The sequence below is a fragment of the Leopardus geoffroyi genome, chromosome B2 (genome assembly GCF_018350155.1).
Source record: "Leopardus geoffroyi isolate Oge1 chromosome B2, O.geoffroyi_Oge1_pat1.0, whole genome shotgun sequence".
Lineage (NCBI taxonomy): Eukaryota > Metazoa > Chordata > Mammalia > Carnivora > Felidae > Leopardus > Leopardus geoffroyi.
This window is the reverse complement of record NC_059332.1, coordinates 71,207,072-71,224,651: the sequence shown is the minus strand read 5'-3', so window position 1 is coordinate 71,224,651 and position 17,580 is coordinate 71,207,072. Positions and strand designations below refer to the sequence as shown.

Here is a 17,580-nt window from a genome sequence, read left to right as displayed (position 1 = left end):
ATTTTAAGAATAGTTTAAGAATTTTCCGTCTCTAAATTAATAGACGATAACTTTTCCAACAGAATCCCGAATTGGAAATTTAAATTCTAGTTTAGTAAATAATGTTTTAAAGAGGATTTCTTAACTGTACAAATTTTGCTTAGGAAACATGATTTAATTTAAAAACAAAACTTCAAAATGTAATATTTCAAAAAGTTAAATTTTATCATGTAGTGTTTTAAATTAATTTTTATAGAGAATCCTTTGTAGTTTGTGGACACCTAAATTCTTGATAAAGTTTTTTTTTCTTTTTGTAGCAAAATATAGTCGGATTGTGATGAATAAAATTTGGAAGAGCATCATGCATATTCTTTAAAAGATTTGTATTGATAATACTAGCTGAATTATCTAAATGAATTCTTAGGTGGTTGATTAAATTGTGAATAGAAGACAGTCTTTCAAGCATGTTTATTGACAGTTAATTAAGGGTAAATAGACCACCAAGATTAATTTTGACACTTAATAAGATTCTGTATTAATTTTATTATACTTCTAATTACAAAGAAATCATAGGCATGTAAAGAGTCCTTGTGAGAATAGTTACCAGATTAGAGGATTTGACTCGAAAAATGTTTATGTAGGTTCTATTAAGAGTATAATCCTAAGAGCTGTGTGACAGTGGAGCAGGGACTAAAGTTTTGAGAAGGAAACTAACGTAGTGAAAATAACAGTAATCTTGGAATCAGGAGACCTTGGGTTTGATTACTAATTTTTCCTATTTTCTAAATGTATGACTTTTAAGAAGCTGTAACCTTTGGACTTCAGTTTTCTATATCTGTGAAATGGGGAAAATACTTGATCTTATTTGCTTGTGAAGATAAATTTCGAGAATACTTGACACAAAGTAAGTATTCCGTGTATTTTCTATGTGGAAGGCTATCACAGTTTTTTAAAAAATTGCTCAGAAAATGTAAACTAGCTTTAAAGATGGTGGATGTAATTTTAGCCTATGCTTTGTAAATCTGTTGATTTATAATTAGAAGTTTAAAGTTTTGAGAATTTGAGATCTGGTTTTAAAAATAGATCTTAGAGAATGATTAATGGTAAATAGGGCTTTTAAATTTATGATTTTGTTCATATGTTAGAATAGTTGTAAAAATAAGAATTGTATTTCACTAAGCTGACCTTTTAGAATTTAGAACTATAGTGGAGAGCAGAAGTAACTAGCCTTTCAGATTTGAAAAAAATTGAGAAAATGTGAAAAAACTGACATTTTTAGAACAGATCAGGTGTTCAGGACCTAGTAGTGCTAAATATTTGTGGATCTTATTTTCATAGGGACTTCTTAAATTATATGCTAGAGGAAGGACTGATATTTCTAGATCTCATAGGTAAATCAAGTAGTTTCATTGTATTGATCTGCCTCATTTTGGAAAGGTCCTTAAAATGATTTCCAAAATGTTTTTTCCCTGCGTAGGTCTAGAAAGAATCTCAACATGAAAGATCAACATGGAGCATGTAATGTGAAGTGTAATTTAAATGACAGACAACTCCATGTCACCTACCATCACTACCTCCCAAGGTGGTGACTTGGCAGTCTCAGTCTTGTAGATGAGGGCATTGAGATGTGGAATAAATGTTTTCCCGCGCTCAGCAAGTTTAAACGTAGACTGTTGGACTTAGAGCTTTCAATCAAACTACTGACCTTTTCTTTAAAAATTGAGTAGAATTCTTAATGACAGTATGTCTGGTGGAATGCAGTGGCTTCCAAGTTTTTTATATTTTCTTCCCACTGATAAAATTTACCTTTTAACGGTAATTTCCATTGACAATGTCAAAATTTTCTTGGCTGGGAAGAATGGCTGTTTATATGAAGTAGCATAGTAAGCAGAAGCAGATAGTTTTAGGCAGGGATGCAAGAAAGTAAACTACTCAAAGACCTCAGTCTTTCCTTGCTCCTTCCTTGCTATAGTTTACATTTTCAGAAGAGGATCCTGTTGTTCAAATTGTGATAGACAATTCTAGAAATGTTTTAAATATGAAGCTGGAAAAAGGAGTGATAAAGGTTTATGATTTGGGTGAAGGCTTGAGCAGAGTTGTCTCTTTCACAGAATTCTGCTATCCTTGCTAGTGGAAATGTTGATAGAACCAAGAATTGTTTAGATCAGGGGTGGTAAACTATGTTGGTTGCAGGTAAATTGTGTAGGAAACCTGTTTTTATAAGGCCTCGAAGCTAAAGTTACTACATTTTTAGAGTTGGTAAAAATATGTATGTACAACTGATAGGTGCCTCCAAAGCCCAAAATATTTACCATCCGACCCTTCACAGAAAATGTTTGCTGACCTCTGTTCTAGATATCCTAACATTTACACAGGGACACCTTTAATTCGGGTTTTAACCATTAATTATGGACCCTTAACCCAAAGATTGTTGTTACTATATCAAGTGATTTTCTTTTGGGATTGGAGATGGGAGTGGGGATATGAGAAGTTTGAAAAAGCTCTGACTAGCCCCCTGGTGTAAGAGTGAATCTCAGTGAGATGACATCAGAGTTTGCATCCTTAAATCAGGCTCTTGCATCTGAGTAGGAGAGAAATAGTGCATTTTTCTTATTTTCTTTTCAGGATAGTAATCATAAATTTTATGATTTAATCTGTTTGTACCTTCTAACTTTAAGAGTTTAAAATTTTAATCTTAGAAATATTGAGAAAAGTAGGGCTGATCACATTGATTTCCTTTAACCATAGTAGGAGAGAGTATTTAGGGTTGTCACTCTATCTTTGTAATTTTATTTTCCATCCTTAGTTGTTTATCTTTTTAAAAAAGTTTTATTTACTCTGTACACCCAGCGTGGGGCTTGAACTCACAAACCTGAGATCAAGAGTCGCATACTCTTCTTACTGAGCCAGCCAGATGCCCCTCTATCAGTTGTTTTAAGTGTCACCCTTTACCTGTAGGAATTTGTGCCTTTGTGCTAATTTGTTTAGTACTGAAAGTGAACTTTAGAATGTTTCTTTTTCGGCATAGTTTAATGTCTGTGTTGAAAACTATTCAGAATGTCTATTTTTAAGCTTTCTTCTATATTGATATATATGTATTTGAGGCAATAGGTACTACAGGCGTTGTAAATGAGGGCTGGAGTTACAGCGCCTTGGTTTGATTCTCATCTCTGCCATCCACTAAATGTGTGTGATCTTGGGAACCTTGTTTTATATTATTGTATAATAATTTCTTCATTAACGAGAATAATAGTTCATATCTCTTAGGGTTATTAAAATAACTGAGCTTTTACATGTAAAATTTACCAACTTACCACAAGGCCTAGCATTTAGAGTGTAGTCAATATGTGTTAGCTAGATGGTGTTATTAATATTTATCACCCTTAACTTTATAATTTGATCATACTTTTTATACATTGAATGTCTTAAGAAATTGAAAGCAGCACGGGTCATGGAAAGTAATCAGTATATTAGAATTGAGGATGTTGTTTTGTTTTTCCCAAATAATAGTGTACAAACCATTACCAAGAATCCAAATATATACATTTTGTTTAAGGGATTTTATTACGATCTCATTTCCGATTTCCCTTTTGATTTTAATTTCCTTTTAGTTATTTACTAGTATAAACAAATAAAATAAAAATTTATTCAAACTAAAAAGCTTAATATTAAAGATACGGTATCTTACTAATTTGAAAATTAAAAATCACATATATGTGTAGTCATATATGAGCCATTTTAATTTTTTGAACCATTTTCATTTTTTAAAATTTTATTGACCATAGTGACATGGATTAATATTCCTTAAGAATAATGATTTAAGGTAGCAAAAGAAAGTTTTCTTTCATTTTTATAAGTATGTATTGGGTGTGTGTGTGTGTGTGTATGTGTACGTATGTATGTATGTGATGCAGTTTGGACCAAAAAGAGACTTGATTCTTACACTCTTGTAGTTAATGGCAAAGTTGAGAAGAAAAACATTGAATTATTAAACTTTTAGATGTATAATAACAAACTGGTACATGAGTTAAGAAAAAGTTGCCAAGAGTATGTACCCAAGATAACACACTTAGACTGGTAAGATAAAGGAAAACTAGGGAGGTTACATTGAAGAGAAGATTTGAAGCACATTGAAGAGTTGTTTGGGCAAGGAATGTGGGGAAATGTAGAGAGTATGCCACATGGGAAAAGCCTGAGAGCAGAGAGTGCAGGTAAAGAACCTGAAAAAAGGCCAGTGTGTCTAAATGTGGTAAGTGGGGGCTGGAGCGTGTAGGACTAAGAATGTGCCAGATGAAGCAGAGAAATATGAATGGACCATATGTGCCTTTCAGGATTGGTAGACCATGTTAAGGAGTCGGATATCTAAAGAGCAAGGAAAGTCTCTGAAGTGTTTGTTTTTGTTTTTTAATTTATTTTTTAATGTTTATTCATTTTTGAGAGACTGAGCGCAAATGGGGGAGGGGCAGAGAGGGAGGGAGACAGCATCTGAAGCAGGCTCCAGGCTCTGAGCTGTCAGCTCTGAGCTGTCAGCACAGAGCCCCACACGTCTCTCGAACTCACTAACTGCAAGATCATGACCTGAGCCAAAGTTGGACGCTAAACCCACTGAGCCACTCAGGTGCGCCCCGTCTCTGAAGTGTTTTTAAATTTTTTATAAGTGTTTATTTTTGAGAGAGAGGCAGAGCGTGAGCTAGGGAGGGGCAGAGAAAAAGGGAGACAGAATCTGAAGCAGGCTCCAGTCTCTGAGCGGTTAGCACAGAGCCCTGTGCAGGGCTCAAACCCACGAACCGCAAGCTACAGTTGGACACTCAACTGACTCGAGCCACCCGGGTGCCCCTCTGAAGCGTTTTAAGTAAGGGTGACTTGACCAGCTAAAGCTTTTGGAGAGATCATTATGATTGCAGTATACAGAGTACCTCTGGAATAGAAGAGATTATAGATTCGAATGAGGTAGGAGGCATGAGTAGATGTGGGAGAGTTAGGGGTTTATTGCAACGATGATTTTGAATTGGATTGTTGTGGAGAATAGGAAGGGAAAATCAATTGAACTTGGTGACTACTTGGATATTGGGAAGGAGATGGAGGAATGGGTAATGTAAAAAATACAACTTTTTCGCTTGAGGCTGGATGGATAGTGTTGCCGTTTGTCAGGGTAGAGAACATTTTGGGAGGTGAGTGTTGACATGAGGATTATGAGTTCATTTTGCATATGTTGAGCTGAGGAGGGCTTGGGATCCAAAGAGAGATATCTTTTAAGGAAGTTTGATGTGTAAGCCTAGGCTACAGTTACAAATTTTGGAATCATTGGTATAATAATTGTCCAAGTAGGAAGTATTGAGTGAGAAGAAATAGGGTCTGGAGCTGGACTCTGGTAGAACTCTGGTAGAACAAGTGAACGCGATCTAAGCCTGTGTTTACCTATATAGGTCATGGACAAGTAAATCAACAGTCTTAGGATATTGCAGGGGTCTTAGGAACCTTCAAAACAGGGCAAGATAGAGTTGTTGTTTGGGGGGAAGAGGATCATAGCTATGATTAGATTCTCACTGAGGTCTAGATAACAAAATATATGAAGAACAATATGATAGAAGTACTACAGACTGCTGGTTAGTGGGGTAAAAGAACATTTTGGGAAGGAGTATAATGTGCTATGGAAATACAAAGATAGAATGTCCAATAAAGGGGGGCAAAGGTATTGTAGTAGGTCATAGAAGGCAGTGAGGCACAGACTGAGACATGAAGGAGAATGAGTTGGGGAAGGTGGATGGGCAGAGAAAAGATTTCCAGCAGACGGATCAGCTTGTATAAAGTTTCAAAAGCCAGAAAGCCCCTGAGGATTTTAAGAACTGAAAGTATCTAACTTTTAAAGTGAAAGTTGATTTTGAAAAATTGAAATATACTAAATCACCAAGGGAAGACTAAGTCTGAGAAAGTGGATTCATAGTATTTTATTCAAAGACACAATTCTGCAATAAAGATATTCAGGTTCACTACCTGACATGAGTCTTGCAAAATGACTCCAAAACAGGATAATCACAAAACTAAAGTTATTAAGTAATGAACTTTATGATTAAAATAAAATTTTTAAAAGAAATTTTGATTAGTTTAAAGAAAGCACATTAGAATAATGATATACAATTTAGAACTAGAAGGGACTCTAAATATTCTAGGCTTTTTCCTTTAAATTTTATTTTTAAGCAAATTAGGGAAGATTAAATATAATTTTAAAAATTCATATTTGGTAATTTCTTCTAATTTTTTTGCTTAGCTAATCACCTTAGTGTTTGAAAAAGTATGTTTTGAGTCAAGATGGTGATATTAGGGAAAAGGAATCATAGCTTAATAAGTTTAGGAAATTGTATTAAAATCAAACAGATTTATCTCAGGATTTTTCAGAGGTACATAATATAGTATATATAATTTGTATTGGGACCTCTTTTCTGCAATTCTTCATTCCACTAGTACTTACTGACCATCTACTATATGCCACACACTGTATTATTTTAAATTGTCAGTGTAACAGTATGGCTCTCTGTTGTCTCTATGACAGGAATGTATTATGATAAAAAGTAGGTTGGTTTCTCTTAATTGGCTTCAGCTTAGAAGGATGAATAGTAGCTAACTTTATAAAAACACCATTCATGTTCTTCTATAGTTTGGGTATAACAGATACTGCAAGATGGAATGAAATGATTTAACCCTTCACTTACTTCCCCAGATCAATCTTATAAGGAATTCATATTAAAAGTGCCATTACCGTGTGTACTTGAGTAGCATTTCTCAAACACTTGGCCTCAGAACTGCTTTATGTCTTTATGTTAATAAAAATTACTGAACTTTCTTTGTTTACATGGAATTATCTGTTCATATGATTTAAAAATTAAGGTAGATTATAAAATATTTTATTCATTTAAATATAATAAACTCACTTCATGTTGATTAACATTTTTTATAACAGTTTTCTAAAAGTTTTGAAGAGTGGCATTGTTTTACATTTTCAGGAATGTGTAATGTCTGGCTTAATAGGTTTCTTATATCTGCTGCCTCATTTAGTCTGTTGTGATATCACATGCCACTTGGCCTTTGGAAAAATCCACCATGAGAAAGTGAGAAAGAAAAATAATATATTAGTATTATTTATGACTTTTACTTTAGGAACCTTCAGGAGTTCCCAGAACTCACTTTGAGAACAGCTGAACTATAATATTTAGGTGGTACATTGACAAATTTTTTTATAACTTGATACCCTAATCATGAAATGATAAAATAGTATACTTTTTTTCTGTAATTCTCTTTAGATTCTTCTAAAAGACTTTCAGGATGGATAATAAAAATATTAGAATTTCATATCTTGGTTTCAAATGCTATCATAAATTAAACAGTGTTTTGAAGTTGTTCCAAAGTGCCCAAACTTTTTGTGGTAGGTAGATTTATTTATAGTCGAAGCTTAGTTAAATCAGTAGTTGCAGTTTGGCCTTTCTCTCTAAGGTTTTTTGTGAATTACAAAATTCATCATAGAGGCTATATAATTGTTTTTAAATTTTGTGATGAGTACATGAACTATCAGGTTTTTTTTTTTTTTGTTTTGTCCTTAGTTATTCTGGAGATATTCCTTATGTAAAAGATTCAAAACATTTATTATATTTTGTAGTTGGATGACTTGTTTGAAGCTTTTGAAAATTAAAATTTAAACATCATTTTAGGTTATAATACTATATAGTTTTTCTTCATTCAGTATTTGCATTGACTAGAATCTGCTAATTTATAACTTGCTATATTTAGGTTACATTAATTCTTTAGCAGTTTTTCTCCTCACTGAAGTAAATGATGGTTGGGGTAACTATTCTGTGAGTCAAGTGGTTGAACAGAACAAACATGAACTTTGACCCCAAGTAAAATGAAATGTGGACTAGCCAGAACAAATTATTCTATTTTTTAAAGTATATTTATTACAAAGAACTATATCACTTTATTTAGCAAGTATTTTATATGTCTTTCACATAATAGGTGAAGTATTACAGACATTTAGCACCTGATCACTTGCTGCAAATATGTCATCGGCTAGGACCTCTTCTTGAACAAGAAATTCCACAAAGCGTTCCTGGAGTACAAACTTTATTAGGAGCTGGAAGACAGTCCTTGCTACGCACAAATAAAAGTATGAACAATTTGTAATAGGATTTAGACATTCTTTTTTGTGTATGTGTCCTACCTTTGGGTCCATAAAAATATGTGTGTTTAATAGGCTGCAAGCATGTTGTGTGGAAAGGATCTGCTCTGGCTGCATTGCATTGTGGAAGACCACCTGAGTCACCAATTAACTATGGTAGCCCACCCAGCATTGGTGAGTTGTTTGAGTTCATTACCAAGTTGATATCCTCTTGGTAAAGAGCTTTTGAATATAAAAATGTTTTAGTTACTTCAAGAGAATTTCATATTATGTGCATTATCATTCAAGTAAGGAAAAAGCTATCATTTCTTTTTACTATGTCAGTACTCTTCATAGTGAAGTCATGATATGTAATTATGGATTGTATGTATTGTATGTAATGTAGGCTAACTAGCTTATTGATATTCTATTTTTACAGAAAAACTGTTTTCCTAAAATGTATTAGATTGATTTTGTGGGTGACTGTATCACAATACACATTAGTTACGATGGTGGAAAACAAAAATAGTTCGGTTATTTTTTTATAAAGCATAGTGTATTTTTCTGCCTTTAAAATTTCAAAGAAGGAAAACTGATGCAGCTAGGTCTTCCTTTTGAAATACCTCCTAGATTCATCCCTTGTCTCTTCTACCTGGTCCTTGGTCTTCCTGGATTAATGTAGCATTTCCAAACCAGTCTTGCTTTCAGTGTCTTCTCCCTCTTTCCCTTCCGGGTCATACCTAGAATACTGTAATATTAATCTTCTTTAATTCTACCCTTGCTGTGTTGTCCTTCTACTCAAGGTAGTATAAAGAGGTTGTTTAAGATATTTTAATGGTGTCATACTTCCTCTAGCACCAATCTAAACTTCTAATTTTCAGAGACTTTCATATTTTAGTCATAGCCTTTTCTCCCACCCCCACCCTTTTGCCTATCCAGGAGTGTTATTCTCCCTCTCCCACCTGTCCAAATCGTACTTACTTCTTCCTTTTCTGGATACTTATACTGATCATCAACATTGCAGTTCTGCCTTTTGCTTAAGATTTATATGGTATATCTTTTTTCACTGTTTTACTATTAACCTTTTTGTGTCCTTTCATTTCCCATATCTCTTAAAAATAGCAAAGAAGTGGCTTTTTAAAAATATAGTATGGGGGCGCCTGGGTGGCGCAGTCGGTTAAGCGTCCGACTTCAGCCAGGTCACGATCTCGCGGTCTGTGAGTTCGAGCCCCGCGTCAGGCTCTGGGCTGTTGGCTCAGAGCCTGGAGCCTGTTTCCGATTCTGTGTCTCCCTCTCTCTCTGCCCCTCCCTCGTTCATGCTCTGTCTCTCTCTGTCCGAAAAATAAATAAACGTTGAAAAAAAAAATTAAAAAAAAAAATATATAGTATGGCAGTCTTTATGTTTTATGTAAAGCATTTTGTTCTGTATGTATAATTATTGATATATGTGAGTTTAAATCTCCTAACTGTTGCTGCTTGGAAATCTTGCTGATTTTCTGCAGTTTGTCTGTGATATGCCTTGGTGTCTGTGGGGTTTATTTTTCTTGTTTGAGATCCATTAGGTTTCTTGAATCTGTAATGTCTTTTACTGGCACTGGAAAATTCTCAAATATTATCTTTTAAAATATCATCTTTGCTCCATTCTCTCTCCTTTGGGACTCCAGTTGAACACATACTAGACTCCCTTACTTTATCTTCTCTATCACCTTCTCTTTTTTTATGATTTCTATCTTTTTGTCTCTGTGATGTATTCTGGTTTGTTTTCACTGACCTATTTTCCAAAGGTATCCTATGTGACATTTGTATGGCAGACAATCGTGGATGATTTTTTTTTTCAGTATATTGTCTTGGTTACATAATGATATTTATATATTATCTATATATAAAGAACAACTATTAAAACAAAGGATTTGAGACACTAGAGTATATTTGCACTTAGAAAATTATACTAGGGGCAAAATGGTTTTGTTGAAAGAAGGGGAAGGTAAAATATTAAAGGAGTTTCACTGGTAGGGAGAAGTTTATCCTCTCTTTGAAAAACTACAGGTCTGTATAGTAAAGAGAATGTGTTATGTTATTCTTTCAACACATTGTCATGTAGCCCTGTGGTAGGCAATGCAAGTGCAAGAATGATTGATGGTACATAACTTTCATCTTAACATTTCCTATGTGAGTAATTACTATGTGCCAGGCAGTACTCAAAGCATTTTTCATTTATATTCTCTTTTAAAACCTAAATGGCCTATAGGAGGAACTGTTCTTACTTTATAGAGAAGGAAATTGAGGCATGGAAAACGTGGGCATTTTGACCAAGGTTACACATTTAGTGAGTCATGAAACCAGCCTGACTCCATTATGCTATGTCTTATTTTCAGTAAGCTAAACTTTCAAGTCGTAGCATTTGGCTATTCAAGAAAATTGGTATTAAGTCTCATGGTCAGATCAGTAAATATTGCTGACATGGATATAGGGAATATGACCAAAATGTCTTGAGTTTTTTGTTACAGCAGAGTAATGCAACTGGTATATTCAGGTATCAGAATTAATTACCAAGCTGGTAATTTTTGTACCTTTCTGAAAGACTTAATTTCATAAGGGTTAAGATGAATGCTTTTTTCTTCCATTTGTATTTTCAGGAAAATACTAGTTCTTTGTATTTAAAAAAGTAACTATTATAATGCCAATTTTACCTGCTTTTTCGTATTTGCATATAGTTTCTTAAATTCCCAAAGAGAAAAAGCTGGACTAAAAATGAGTCTATTTATTATAGTCATAGTTTAGTATCATCTCTTTTCGGTTCACCTTGGTGATAGTCTTGAATGTTTTGTGACTGCTACAAAATTGGGAATAGGATGGAAGTGGAAAGAAAAGTTCATCAAGCTTTTGGCCTGCATGGTGATAAGGTGTATCATTTTACGTTATCACAGAGCATGGGTTAGAAGATTTTTTTTTTTTTTTTTTTTTTAAATTTTTTTTTTTCAATGTTTATTTATTTTTTGGGACAGAGAGAGACAGAGCATGAACGGGGGAGGGGCAGAGAGAGAGGGAGACACAGAATCGGAAACAGGCTCCAGGCTCTGAGCCATCAGCCCAGAGCCCGACGCGGGGCTCGAACTCAAGGACTGTGAGATCGTGACCTGGCTGAAGTCGGACGCTTAACCGACTGCGCCACCCAGGCGCCCCGAAGATTTTTTTTTTTAAATATGAACATTTGTAGTACTGACTTAATTCTTTTGTTGATTCCTCTTTGCTATTTTCTGTCTAGCTACTTTTAAAGATTTTCTTTGCTCTTTCCTTGATCTATGTAGTACTACCAAGTAAAAAGGGACGTAAGGAAAAAACCTTAACATTTTAACTTTTCATAAACTATGGATTTAAATGTTTAATATACATCTAGATATTTAAATTTTGAAACATTTGAGATACAGAAGTTTTAAAAATAAACTTTTAACTTGGAAATAAATTATTTACTGAAAAGTTGCACAGATAGTTCACAGTTCCTTTTATACACCCTGTGCAGTTTTTCCTAATGTTGTAATCTTATTACCTGGTATATTTCTCAAAACTACAGAACCAGCATTGGGACAATATTATTAACTAAACACCAGATCTTATTCATATCTCACCAAGGTTTTCTGTTAATTGTCTTTTCTTGTTCCAGGTTACCAAACTGCACTTAGGAATTTAAGATTTTTTTTTTTTTTTAATGAACTTTCTCTTGTAACTCAGAAGATCACGTAAGATAAGTGTGGTGATAAATTGGATTTTCCTTTCGTAGATTTTTGCAGACTATATGCAAACTTTTGTACTTCTCAATTTGAGTATTTCACATTTGTCTGAAACTTTAAAATGTGTAAAATAGAACTTCTAACCCTGTGAAACTTGTTATTCCAAGCCTGGGAGTTAGACTTCTTAATTCATTTCTTAACATTGATTTAGTAAATAAGGCATGTGTATTTTATTCTAATCTCTTGAGTCTGTTTTTCATTACCATTGCAATAGCCACATTTGAGGCCTTGGTACTTCTTGCCTGGAGCTGTAACATCATTCATTCACTTACTAAGTAATTACTGAATCTCTCTGCATTCATTATATCTGGCATTGGGCTAGCATCTGGAGTTTTAGGATAAATAAGAACATGCTTGACCTCTGCTCTCCTTGAACTTATAGGCTACTTGATCCCTTGCCTCTAGTCTTATTCCTGTGCGCTAGGATTTAGCTCTAAATCAAGGTTTTGTAACTTTGGCATTGTTTATATTTTGGGCCAGAGAAGTGTTTGTTGTAAGGCTACTGCCCTGTGCATTGTAGGGTGTTTTATCAGCATCCCTGCCTGTGCCCAGTAAATGCTAGTAGCATTTCCCACCTTCTGCCCCTGGAATTGTGACAACCAAAAAATATCTCCAGATGCTCCCAAATGTCCCTGGGGCAAAATTGTCTCCAGTTGAGAACTCTAAAAGTTGTAAAAGGCATGTGTGATCCTGTCATGCCTCCTTTCCCTCATTGACTTTGAATAGTTTTAACCATGTAATGTTGTTCATAAGACTGACCTTTTCCCATCTTCCCGCCTTTTCCTCGCCTCTACCTGTACTCTAGCTTTGTACAACTCCTTGGCAGTTCTTAACAGTCAGCTAAACTCTTAACCCTTTGTCTCTGCACGTTTTATTTCTGTCTGCAATGTCTCTCTGTTTTGTTCTATGAGTATCTATTCATCCTTTAAATTTTAAATGTCTGCTTATACTTACCTCTTCTATAGCTTTTGTCACATAGTTGTGTCTATTTCCTTTTCTTTTTCTACTATACTGTTAGGACATGGAGGATAGAGATTATGTTTCATTGCTCTTTATAGACCCAGCTCCTTGGCATTATAAACATTAAATGAAGAGGCAGTTGGTAATTGATGAACTGGAGTGGGACTCAAAAAATTCAGCAGTGTATAGGGGGTAAAAATTGGAATAGATGGTTGGAATAGCCAAGAGAGAGACTTGGTCCAAGGATATCATTGAATTAAGGGAAAACCTCAGAAGCTGGTTTTTAAGAAATTAAGGTTTATTAATGAATTATCAGTTCATTACACTTGAGATGTCAAAAACCCATACCTGTGGTATTGAGCTTATCTCAGTGTGTCTTTACCCTATTTTATTTTATAAATCCCGACTGCTTTGTATCTCCTAGTCCTTGATGTAAATTGTGAAAATTGAACTGGAATTCATTCTTAGGGCAGGAGAACCAAAGCAGTCAGCTGCTTTCTAGTCCTCTAGAACCTCTCTTAATGGGAGAGAAAGAAAAGAAAAGAAAGGTCCTACTAATCTGTTATCATTATCTTCTAACTCATTTTCTATGGAAGAGATACATGATCATGTATTAGGCATAATAACAGATTTACTTTCAAAAATACTAATGATTTCAGGTATTGTGCTTTCTCCAATCTCCTTACCCATATTATGCCTATTTTCAGATATAGTTTACTCTGTATTTGCCTATGTTAATAGGCATAATTTAATAATAAATGACATTACTGGAGGGAGACCGGGAAAGAAGAGACACAGGTACATTAAAGCTGTTTTTAAAGTTAAATTTGGGGATTCATTTAATGCATGTTTATCTTGTGGAAAAGGTTGTAATAAAGTAAAGCAATCTTTTGCTAATTGCCTGTTTATATGTTTTGACATTTACCATATTAGCCAAGTAAACTTTTTATGTTTAGGTTTTCCGTATCTCATCTTGTTTGTTGTTTTGCCTATGTAGTGCTACTTGTTGCTTCTGTCATTTTACTTGCTGCTTCTGCTGCAAAGTTCCAGTTTTGGTGGGTGAGGATAAGGAGTATTGAGAAATCTCATTCTGTGTGAGTGTAAGGAAAGCTTTACCTTGAAAAATAGCCTTGCTACACAAACATGCAGTTAACATTAAGAAGCTTTTTGCATGAAAAGAAGTTTTAGATCTCATCTACATTTATAGTTTTTTCTGAGAAAACTAGTTTGAACAAAAGCAGCAAAGATTTGCTTAGAATTAGATTATAAATCTTGACTCGGCTTTAGTCTAGATGCGTGGCCTTAGGCAAATTATTTAATTTTTTAGCCTCTCAACTTCCTCATTTGTAAAATAGGGGTGAAATTTACCATATATGGTAATTTGGAAACTTAAATGAGATAGCAAAGTGACTATGTATGCACAATGTAGACTACACTAAATGTAACTTTTTGCCCTTTCATCGAGTAATTCTCATTTAATACATTATTTTGCTAGTAAATCTTGAGTACTTTTAAAGAAAAAAGGTCTTTTCCCCTTCTATTTTTACTGTGCTGTTTTGCCACATTTCCAATATTTGACTTATTCTACAGTTGGTAGTTTTTTAACATAATTTGTCACTGGGCTGAGATCTGGAGGTTAGAGTTAATTTTTTCCTCATGTAACCATGTTTCTTACATAAGTATTAATAACATTGTATGTTATAAATCTGTAAGATTTAACATATAATTTAACATTTGACATATAATTCCGTAATTTGTAAGATTATAATAATAATCTGTAGTTTCTTTCCTGTTCATGTATTCTTTACCTCATATTCTGTTAAGTTTTGTACCTTTTTTACCTCAGTCCATACTTTATCCTAAGTTAGGCATCTATTCATCACTTATTTAAATACATTCATTTTGACCTATTTTCTCAGTAACCATTTTCTCTTTCAGAACTCATTTTCTTCTATTTCTCTAATCTCAGTTTTATAATTTGTGTTGTTTAATCATTTCTGACTTAGCTATATTTTTTGGATTTTTATTTTTTGGTCTTGGTTTCTGTTTTTTAATCTGTCCCTTGAATGATACTTATTTACCTTTGTTTTTTTCTACTGTACTGTTAGGGCTTGGAGGATAAAGATTATATTTTATTGCTCCTTATGGACCCAATTCCTCAGCATTAGTAAATATTAAATGAAGAGGAAGTAGGTAATTGATGTAATTAATGAATGAGGTGGAACAAGAAAAGTTCAGAATGACATTCATATTTCCATTTGGCACAGGTTTTTGTTATTTTAATTCTCTTCCTTGCTCCCCTTCCTCTCCTCCCTCAGCCTCTCTACTTCCTTGTTTTGCCTTCTAAGAATAGGTAACTGTGAGAAACTCCTAAGATGTATTGCATTTTTGTTTTAAGGGAAATAAAGCTAATGTTCATTATGCCAAAGTGCCAAATATATAAAATAGACATTATTATTTATTTTTTTCTTTTGCTTAAATTTCTTTTCAAATTTATGATTGACCAGAAAAGGGGAAACACTTTGAAGAATGACAGTTTACTTAGGTGAGTTCAAATTGTTGCTCTTGTAGCTGTGTTTTATTTTCTTTTGTTAATAATGAGAAGAAATTCTTTTTAAGGTCATAGATGTGATGAGAGGTATCATCTGTGCCCCTTGCCCTCTTGTTGTACTATGTCTGGCAAGCAGTGTCAGTAGTAATTAGGAAGCACTAGCCTTTCATTACCCCCTTTTAGTTTGTGTCCCATGTTTTTCCAGGTTGTTTACTTTGATGTTGAATTTCATATCTGTTTAAGTGAAGCAAATTATCTTATTTTCTTCATAAAGTCTCTGACTTTTTATTTTGAATTTTGAAGTTAAGAATTGAATGTTTTCTGGGGCGCCTAGGTGGCTCAGTGGGTTGAGTGTCTGACTTCGGCTCAGGTGACGGTCTCACGGTCCACGAGTTCAAGCCCCGCATTGGGCTCTGTGCTGACGGCTTGGAGCCTGGAGCCTGCTTCAGGTTCCATGTCTTCCCCCCTCTCTCTCTGTCCCTTCCCCGCTTGCGCTGTCTCTTTCTCTCACAGAAATAAACATGAAAAATTTTTTTTTAGGGGCGCCTGGGTGGCTCAGTCCGTTAAATGTCTGACTTTGGCTCAGGTCATGATCTCACAGCTCACGATCTCACAGCTCACGACCTCACAGCTTGTGAGTTCGAGCCCCATGTCAGGCTCTGTGCTGACAGCTCAGAGCCTGGAGTCTGCTTCAGATTCTGTGTCTCCCTCTCTCTCTGACCCTCCCTACGCTCGCTCGCTCACTCTCTCAAAAATAAACATTTTAAAAATTAAAATAAAAATAACATAAAAAATTTTAAACCAAAAAAAAAAAAAAAAAAAAAGCAAGGAATTGAACATCTTCCTAGACATCTTGAAACTAGGAAATCCATGATCAGGCTGAATAGATATTTATATGAAGAGAGCAGCAGTTTGTTCAGCTCCATAAGGAGGATGAAGGGGAAAAAATGATGTCCCATAAAGTCTTTTAAAAAGTAAAAGAAAAACTGTGGTTAGTAAGATTTAATTTTATAACATGAAGATTTGATTGTTCAAAGTCAATATTGTGGTAGTATATAATACCTTTGAGTTTATAAAACATGTTGTCTCATTTGCTTTTCATAACAACATTGCAAGATACCCCAACTTTATCAAAGAAGCTGAAAAAAAGAAGAGGTAGTGACCAAGTCAATTATCCCTGGTTGTGTTTTTCTGAAATATGCATTTAACTTTATGTCACATTTATTTAGCACCGTTTTGCCTTCTCTGTGAAATTCTTTATGCATTAGTCTTGTACCACTTGTGTCCATTTATTGATTTGGGTATAGGAGCCTTTGAGTTCAGAATGTGAACTTTAGAAAGATTAAAACATGGTATGTTGTTTCAAGTTTATCTCTTTCCATATAAATAACTTAATTTGAGAGAAAATAATTCAATTCCTTGAGAAAGCATTATTAACAGTCTTGTTGGCAAACTGATTACATTCTATTTTAAAATGAAATTTTGTTTTTTGAGCCTTTTGATTTCTTTTGCAAAATCAACTTTTGCTCTTAGCCATATTCTTTGTGATCTGTTCTCATTGTGGTCAAGAGATAAAATGGCAATCGGTTATCCCAAAGCAAATCTTATGTTATTCCCACTTCTTTCTCCTTAATAACCTTTAACTTCCTAATTTGGGGGAAATAGTCCAGAATGCCTTACCATAGCTTACAAAGCATTCTGGAGTCTGTGCCCTACCTTCCCATCTCTTCTCTTGACACTTTCCCCAGTGTGCTCTGTGTGCTAGCCATACCTACTTCCTTATATAGTTTGAGTGCCATGTTCTTTCCAGCCTCAGACCATTGCACATGCTCTTGTCTCAACCTAGAATATGCTCCCTTCCCACCAACATTCTTTGTTCCACTTTCAGGTCTTAGTTTAAATGTCTGTTTTTCAGAAAAGCCTGACTCACTGATATGCAACCCCTTCCCTCCCCTGCCATATATTTAGGGCCCTCTGCTGTATATTTTAAGGTTTTTCTGAACCTTTTTTTTGTTTTGCTGACACTTCTTGTTATAAGTCCTTGTTTCACGTCTGTCTTCCCTGCTAGACTACAGTCTTCATGAGGGTAAGTACTGTGCGTTTTCTTTCTCTGTTACATCCCTTAGTCCATACTTGGCCCATATAGGTGCTAT

The 17,580-nt window shown here is 34.5% G+C and overlaps 1 protein-coding gene across 4 annotated transcripts in view; it reads left to right on the top strand.

The window, feature by feature from the left end:
* Window positions 1-17,580, top strand: part of LOC123608633 (pleckstrin homology domain interacting protein) — a 139,247-nt gene that overhangs the window by 7,440 nt on the left and 114,227 nt on the right. For 3 of the 4 annotated variants that reach the window (XM_045498837.1, XM_045498836.1, XM_045498838.1), the window contains exons 5-6: window positions 7,987-8,137; window positions 8,225-8,323. In XM_045498837.1, coding sequence (XP_045354793.1) covers window positions 7,987-8,137; window positions 8,225-8,323 — 250 coding nt within the window. Of the gene's footprint in view, window positions 1-7,986; window positions 8,138-8,224; window positions 8,324-15,888; window positions 17,514-17,580 lie in introns of those variants that run through there. The other variant, XM_045498839.1, reaches the window with a different exon arrangement.